This window comes from Pholis gunnellus (assembly GCF_910591455.1).
Source record: "Pholis gunnellus genome assembly, chromosome: 10".
Classification (NCBI taxonomy): domain Eukaryota; kingdom Metazoa; phylum Chordata; class Actinopteri; order Perciformes; family Pholidae; genus Pholis; species Pholis gunnellus.
Genome location: NC_136537.1, coordinates 15,870,278 through 15,878,019, shown reverse-complemented (window position 1 = coordinate 15,878,019; position 7,742 = coordinate 15,870,278). Strand labels below are relative to the sequence as shown.

Below are 7,742 nucleotides of genomic sequence, written 5' to 3'. Positions count from 1 at the left end.
AATCACTGGTGGTCGTTACACACACTAATGAGAGTTTAATAATATCATTAAGTGCCTTCAGGTTGTATATTTATACAGACACAGGCCCAGGGGTTGTCCGTTGGTCCTCAGACGAACGTACTAACAATACAACGGTACAGAAGATCATCTTAAAAGTTATTAATGTACGAATTTATTAACTCCCACAGGAGGTTTCAAATAGTACTTAAATATCCATCTCATTTATAAATGTATGGTGTTATTAAACCTGAACAGGTCACATTAAATCAGTTTATTCTTCAGAATATTAATTAATATTCGGATAAAAATACCAATATTTTCCTCATAAATTCTACTTGTATGCCTACATCTACAAACATAATTGAATATACACTTAATATCATATTTGGTAAATTCCATATCCATAGCAAATTCATTAAAATCTCACACATAAATATTATTGAATTTGGAATCTACCGCGAGCATCTTGAAGTTAAATGATTCATGTGCATCCAAAATGTAAGATAATATCCTTTAGCATTTGGGTTTTTATTTATTTGTTTTTAATACTATTTCTTAGATATTTCCAAAGTAATTGTACACGGGCGTCAACAAAGCAGCACTTTGTGCTCTTCATGTTGTCAACTAAACTTTTGATACAAAAATATACACTGAGGTTTTTCTACACAGTTAAGGATGAACCGTTGAATAAACTGCTTTGTTGTGTTGACAACTGCTGTCCTGAACAGGTGTTTGTAATCTCCCCATTACTACAGCTGCTGAATCTCCAATCCAACAGCCTTTGAGTTCTCTGAACAAGAACATGTATGGTCTACCATTCAGTGATGCAGACCTTTTTCCACATGTCACAGTAGAAGAAGCACAAGTGTATTTATAAAGCATTAATGATGGCTGCACTCCACTAAGGGGAGGGCCCTGCTGCTGTGCACAATCACATGTGCTTGTCCTACTCTGGCAAGTCAAAATGTCAGGGCTCTGCAGCAAGGTGATAAAGCTAATAAGCGGTTTATTTTCAAATATTTAACAGGTTGTATCCCCATCAGAGGTGTCCCTGTTGATGACTAAACAACTTTACCCCGAGGAGAAACAGAGGCGAAAGGGCTGTGAACTTGGATTCAGGCATAATAATCAATGCACACAACTTACGGTCATTCAACCCACGTGTCACCACAGTGAGGTTGGGGTAGCTCCTCTGAGACAAAGTCACACGATCCATCCGTCGAAACGCTCCAATCTCTTCCATTTTTGGAAAAACTGTCAGAATTTATACTCACTCGTTGAAAGAAGACAATCAAACCGAAAAGCTCCACGTGCCCTGTAATGTTACATGCTAAACTTCAACCGTGTTTTAACCAACTTCGCCCCACAAAGCTGCGAGGTGAATATTTCACAGTTGGTTTAGCTTAGCTGTTAGCATTAGCACCGCATGGCGCTTGACAGCATGAACGTACATTAATTACCGATCAAGTTCCCGTGACGGTGTGGGAAAAAGTCGCCTCTGACTACCGTCTTCCGTCCCCGCGGGTGTCTCAGACTGTCCTGCACTCTCGCTCCCTTTTCCCGTGAATACGAACAATAACACAGCGCCAACTGGTGGACAGTTGGCGCTGTGTTATTGCGTCACACAGTGGCGCTCACTTAAAAAAAAAAGTCCGTTAAAAGTGTTTTTGTCTTTGTTTAATATGTGGTCTACCCTCATTGGTATAAACGGGGTGGACAGAAAATTAGAAACACATCAACTGACAGAGCTCTGTGTTGTAGCGTCCGATGGTTCTAGATTAGGTTGAGAATGAACTGCATTTTATATTCTACTGTCCATTCATGAGCTTTTCCTGGAAATCTCAGATAAAACGTGTCAGATGAATGTAGATTGCAGTACACGTTTACATCAATGACTTAACATCCAGTTCCCTTATTTGTCTTTTATACACATTTCACCAAAATCCACCCGAACATGTTTGGTATCTTTGCAAACGTTGGGATTTACACTAGGATATAAAATACATATCTGTGGGTTTGAATAATATTTGACTACACAGCATGAAATTGTACTGTGATTGAACTGTGTCATAAGCTTATGTGTGACTTACTATATGTTTAGATTAGCAGAGTTTGTTTGCTTTAGTTTTTCTTCATTTTGCTTCTTTTGTAGTTTGTAACCTGTTGGTGATTTTATATAAAATGATATGGGTGGATGGTTTGTGAGTATTAGTTATGTACGTATGAAGAATGAGCAAACAGAGGCAATCATTGTTCATTTAACTCAGCTTGGACCGTCTAATATTTGAAGGTGTTTTGTATCATTTACAGTTTTTTTTACGATATGTTGCAGAATTTGGCTCACAAAACTCTACACATAAGAGTAAACATCTTACTTCTGTGTCCAAATGAAAATCTGCATTCAAAACCTAACAACACACATACATCATTTGAATGATTTGTTCTAAGCAGCAACAACACACTGATGTCCTTCATACGAGCACTGCTGATTTGCTCTTGTGTGATGTAGGCGGATGGTGTCGTTTGCCTTTGTGCCTTTGTTTGAGGGACGGTTACAAAAGTGAAGGCTTTGATGCTTTTATCTAAGCACTCACTTACAAAACTGTAACTGTAAGCAGCCTATAAGACCTGGAAAAAAATAACATTTCAGCTGCATCATGTGGAAAAAATTCAAATCCCTGATAGTAATATTACAACATTTAATTAAGTTAGGCTGACTTATAGAACGATTTCCTTTGTTGCTGTGAACAAATAACCTCAGCATGTTTCTCTGAGATATTACAGACCAGCCCAAGGAAATTTAGTTTTTGGTCCTTTATGAAATAAATAGGGACTAGTAAAGAAGAAAGATTTCTTTGTAATAAAACGTTGTCTCCACTGTTACAGTATGTACATGCCAGATGTACAATTGCAGGAGGACCACATCTCTTTTCTGTGGATTTGAACTGATTCATACCGTTATCGTTCCTCTTTCTCAGCCCGTGAACAGACAGATTCCCCACAAACACATCCTCCTCTGTTGTCTCTTCTAGTGAATGAAATGAGGCAATCGTTCCAAGTGTAAGGTGTTGTATATGGGGGGGGTCTCATGCAACACTCTTTTCTTCTCCACAGCTGTCCTCCTGCTGCCAGGAGGCCACGCTGATGGCCTGGCTCAGAGAAGTGATGAGGGAGGTCAGACCGATGAGGTAGCCGTCCTCTCTGCTCCCCTCGGCCCACGGGACGTTGTGTCTGAGCTGGCTCGCGTCAGGTACCGGCGTCGTCTTCGCAAAGTCTATCATCCACACGCTGGCCTTGCTGCTGTGGTCGTGGACAAAGAGAAGCGAGCTGCCAATCACCTGATCAGGTCAAACATAGATAATAATATTAGCAAAAAGACCTCTGGGTTCAATGTGGTTTTAATATGATCTTAAGCAGAATTGAACAAGATAAGATCTGTTTCTATGTAAACCAACCTCATGGGTTCTGAAAAACAATGAATTCTTCAGTGCGTCACTCAGGGCCAGGAGTCTGGAGTGGTAGGCTTTCTGAGAGCACAGATGAGTTGTGGTTTAGCAGCAACAGTTAGTTCACACATCACAAGGTAAATAATAAACTGAGAGTGGACACCAAATAAAGAAATTACAGGAAGTCAGTCGCAAAGATTAGAGAAGGAAAGGAGGAAAATTTGAGGACTTACAACTTTTCCATTTCTTGTTTGATTTTGAGATTTCCATTTCAGTTTTTTTCTGTTTTCTTAAATGCTTGTTGTTGGTTTAGTCTTTTATCCGGTCTTAATTAAAAACCTTTAAAGACAATTGCCTCCATATACGGCCACTGTGTTGAGGTTTACTTTAACTGTCTTTAGAAATGCACAGCAGGCATCAGTGCATTGATTATGTATTGGAAGCCTGATATGGATCAATCGATCAAAGGCAAATACTTGAGACACACTAAAACTGAACAAATGTCTCATTTTCATTAGATCTCAGTTTTTGAACATGTTTTCTAATGGAAGAGTAAGCAGTGTCTTCATAACAGGTAGAACTGACCAGGATCTCCAGTTGTCTCCTGGTGAAGAAGAGCAAGGCCTCCGTGACCTCAGCTAAAGTCTGAATTTTCCTGAAGTCCCGGTGGACACTGCCGTCCTCCATCTGACTCACAGAGAAGCAACACAACAGCACAGACATGGCACATTTGAGAACTTGTTGAGAATGAAACAGATAATTGTTTTGAGTTGCGCAGTGATTTTGTTGGCCTTCAGTCCTACCATGATGCCTTCTATCCTGAAGCCCAGCGTGGACGTAGAACTGGTCGTATCCTTCCACTGAAGGTATCGACACTTGGTCACCCCTCTCTGTTCGTGTTCCTCCTCCGATGGAGCGGACGGGTCTATTTTCACCATCTTCTGGTACATGTCACTCCGCAGGGTGGAGTTAGTCCGGGCTTTGATCAGCTCCTCCTCCTGGTATGTCCTGAGAGTGAAAATCTCATGTTGTTCATGAACATACTCATTTTACAACTAAGCCTCTCCTCATCATAACTACACTCATTTCCACAAGTTGAGTTAGTGTATACGCCTGCAAGACTGATCTGGTCTCCTCTGGTAGAAAGACATAATTACTCTCAAACCTATACCTGACTCCCATCTTGCAGTCCATGATGACAGGTTTCCTCAGGCCGCTCAGAAGGTCCTCCAGGCGGATGTAGCACTGCTCCCCCTTGGTGACCAAACCGTGGTACTGCGGCACAAAATGTCTCAGCGGGTCTCGCATCAGGCAGTCCAGGCACTTTGCCTCCACTTCACTGTACAGTTTCAACACCTCCCCTCCCTCACTGAGCTGGAAGGTACCTGGCAGCAGGGAGGCAGGTAGAATTATTAGCTACCCGCAGATATTATCATTAATTGCATGATTCTTTCCCCCCTTTAACATGAGTTACAATCGGGTCTATGTATTGTAGTCTTCTATGAGACGACAAGGCCTTACTCAGAGCTTTTTGACTTGATGAAAAGTGTTCAAAACACACTGAATAAACTCAGAGTGTGTGGTGGTGAAACTAAAACAAAGACTGTTTTTCTGAGTTTGTGAAAGGTTGGGCTTTCCGGAGATAAAGCGTTGTAACACAGCACGGTGTGTATATGTATGAGCTATATACAGCTTGCAGTAGTGTACATATACACGCAGTAATATAAGTGAATGTAGTTCATTTTAGTGTTGTAGTGATCACAGTAGTTGCTGAGTCTGTCTTGGAGGAACATGCCTTGATGTCCAGCCAGCTGGACCCAGGAGTTCTGCCGCCGCAGCGACCAGTGCATTATGGTCAGGTAGGTTTTCCAGGAGCGGCACTGAGGCACAAAAGAAGAAAAGCTTATGTTTACGTCTACATGCAAGACGAACTGGCTGTGGAGCCTTTCCCCAGCATGCATTGTTTTTGAAGAGCATACAGAGATTTGTATTCACCTAAACCTGAACGTGTGCATGCATGCAAGTGGAAAAGCCCCAGCTAGCCAGTGGGGTTGAACCAGGGCCTTGTTGCTGTGAGGTGACAGCGGTGACCTCTTTATAGACACAACCCCCTTTCTTATGTAGGCTAATGCTCTGAAGTATGGGCTTCCCATGTCTAGGAGGTCCTCTGTGATTTTTAACAGGCCTTTTCCACAGCAGACATTTTTGACTTGTCACAGCAGGAAAAGCACAGGTGTTGCTAATAACATGAACGATGGCTCTGTTCTATCCAAGAGTCCCTTCAAGCCATGACGGTGCGACAAGGAGGCAGCATGCACGATGAAAGGAAACTGAAGCAGCTCAATGAAATTCAGCCATCATTCATTTTACTATTCATCGTCTGTGCTTTTCCTACTGTGAGATGTCAAAAAGGTCGGCAGTGAAAAAGGCCAATGGAGCGGCTGAAGTGGGACTATTTCTTTGGACAATGAGAATATTTGAGAATATATCTCTGATTGAGAGACATTAGTTGGGATACATTATACAGTATAAACACATTCTAAGTCGCCTGTGCATGTCAAAAACTGTCGTGAGTGTCAATGCGTCTGGTGTTTACAAACAGCGCGTACCTCGACAGTTAAGATCTGTTTTGTATATACACAAAGCAGCCGCCACGATACACAGGCATGAAAAAACAAAAAAAAACAAGGAAAGAGAAGACAGACGTTTGTAGTTTGAGGGATCAAGCTGTATCAATGATATGTAAGACCTAATACTTCAAATTGCAGATGTTTGCAAATGTCGATATTTTGATCCCAGAGATGAAATGTTTTGAAGATGCGTATTTCTCTTGTATTATTTAATGATAATTTGCCTATTATATCTGTTATTCAGTCCTTACTCCCTCTCCTTTCACTGACTGCTCCCGTCTACCTTCATATCTGCAGCAGCAGACAGGTATGCAAACGCCATTCAAATCGGACTTTGTCAAAGTCCTCTTTCAAGCCAATGCAAATTTAGCTGGACCAAAGGTGCAAAGAACAGTTAAGAAATATAGTTTTAGTAAGCCGCTTCTGTGGAAAACCAGAGCAGCCATGATGCACATGCGTGATGCCAGACTGGCGCAGCAAAATGCCCCAAAATTCTAAATCTCGTTTTAAACTGCATCCATGCAATCTCACCTTCCTGAACGCCATCCTCTTCGAGCCAACATCTTCTCCTTCGCTGACCACTTCATCGCTCTCTGCTGAGGAGAAGTTGACGGAGGAGCTGGAGGAGGATTGCAAAAGCTTGGAGAGGATGGGGTGTGGGGAGGCCCACTGATGTGTCGTGGAGCCCTCTCTCAGTCCCAGCAACTCCTCTGCCTCTTCATCCTCCCCCTCTGGGGTCTCCCCTCTGCCCTCCTTCTCTACCTCTGCAACAGGAGACCTCTTCCTCTGTTCACCCTCTTCTTTTTTGCCGTCTATCTCAAAACTGGAGTTTCTACCTCTCCAGTGTTTCCACTCGCTGTTTGGGGGCGGCCCACACTCCCTCTCTCTTCCACTCTCCTCCACGCTTCTTTTCCCGCTCCACCTCTCCCAACCGTCTGTATCAACTTCATGGCTCCCCCCAAGTCTCTCTTTCCTCCTCATCCTCCATTTTGCCTTCACCTCATCCCTTGCACATCTTGCTTTCAATTCAAAGTCCTCTTTTCTTTCTGTGCCTTGAGGCACATTCCTGTTTTCCCTCGGCACGTTGCTTGATTCTGAATTGAGCTCATTGTCCCCGTCTCCGTCCTCTCCGAGTCCACCTATACACTGGCTGTAAGGTGGGAAACTTTTAGTGGACTTCAGTCTGGGTCTGGAGCTCACTCTGACCCCCCTGCAGCCGGGAGGCCTTTCACTGATTGTCATATGTTGATACATCTCATCTGATAGTATGGCAGAAAAGTCATTATCCATAGTTTGCTTGCTCTCTGTCTCCGTCTCCATCCCCTCCATGTGGTTATCGTCTGTCATGTCCATCTTTGAGTCCCGTGTGTGTGAGCGTAGGTAGAGAATCTACTCCATGCCTCAACACATGTGCTTGTACAAAATAGGGAAATGTTTACAAGTTGGGAAATATTTGCACAGTTCGGAATATATTTGAGGAAATTTGCTTTTTTACAATTCTGTTAGCAATGTTTGAAAGCTTTCTTCAAATGACACATGGAAATATAAAACTACAAATGATCATATGCGTCTCACTTACCTTACTGTGTCTTCGACCTGTTGGAAAGCTCTGTGCCAGTGAGCTACATCCCCCTCTCATTCTCTCTGCTGGTGCCATATTTTGCAT

General features: G+C 42.6%; 1 protein-coding gene across 1 annotated transcript; it reads right to left on the bottom strand.

Annotated features, from left to right (window-relative positions):
• Window positions 1-2,532: 2,532 nt before the first annotated feature.
• On the bottom strand, window positions 2,533-4,812 carry LOC306701721 (inositol-trisphosphate 3-kinase A-like). Its single transcript, XM_079167112.1, has 5 exons — window positions 4,618-4,812; window positions 4,250-4,454; window positions 4,032-4,133; window positions 3,456-3,527; window positions 2,533-3,338 (listed from the first exon to the last, which is right to left on the bottom strand). The coding sequence occupies exons 1-5, from the start codon at window positions 4,752-4,754 to the stop codon at window positions 3,087-3,089; spliced, it is 768 nt and encodes a 255-aa protein (XP_079023238.1). The 5' UTR covers window positions 4,755-4,812; the 3' UTR covers window positions 2,533-3,086.
• Between the last annotated feature and the right edge of the window lie 2,930 nt (window positions 4,813-7,742).

Excerpts from the sequence above, each read along its gene's own strand:
- LOC306701721 (XM_079167112.1), bottom strand. The coding sequence starts at position 4,754 with ATGCGAGACCCGCTGAGACATTTTGTGCCGCAGTACCACGGTTTGGTC. Across the intron at positions 3,528-4,031 it reads GGAGACAACTGGAGATCCTG|AAAGCCTACCACTCCAGACT; the intron begins GTCAGTTCTACC and ends CTGTGCTCTCAG. Across the intron at positions 3,339-3,455 it reads TGTTTTTCAGAACCCATGAG|GTGATTGGCAGCTCGCTTCT; the intron begins GTTGGTTTACAT and ends TGACCTGATCAG.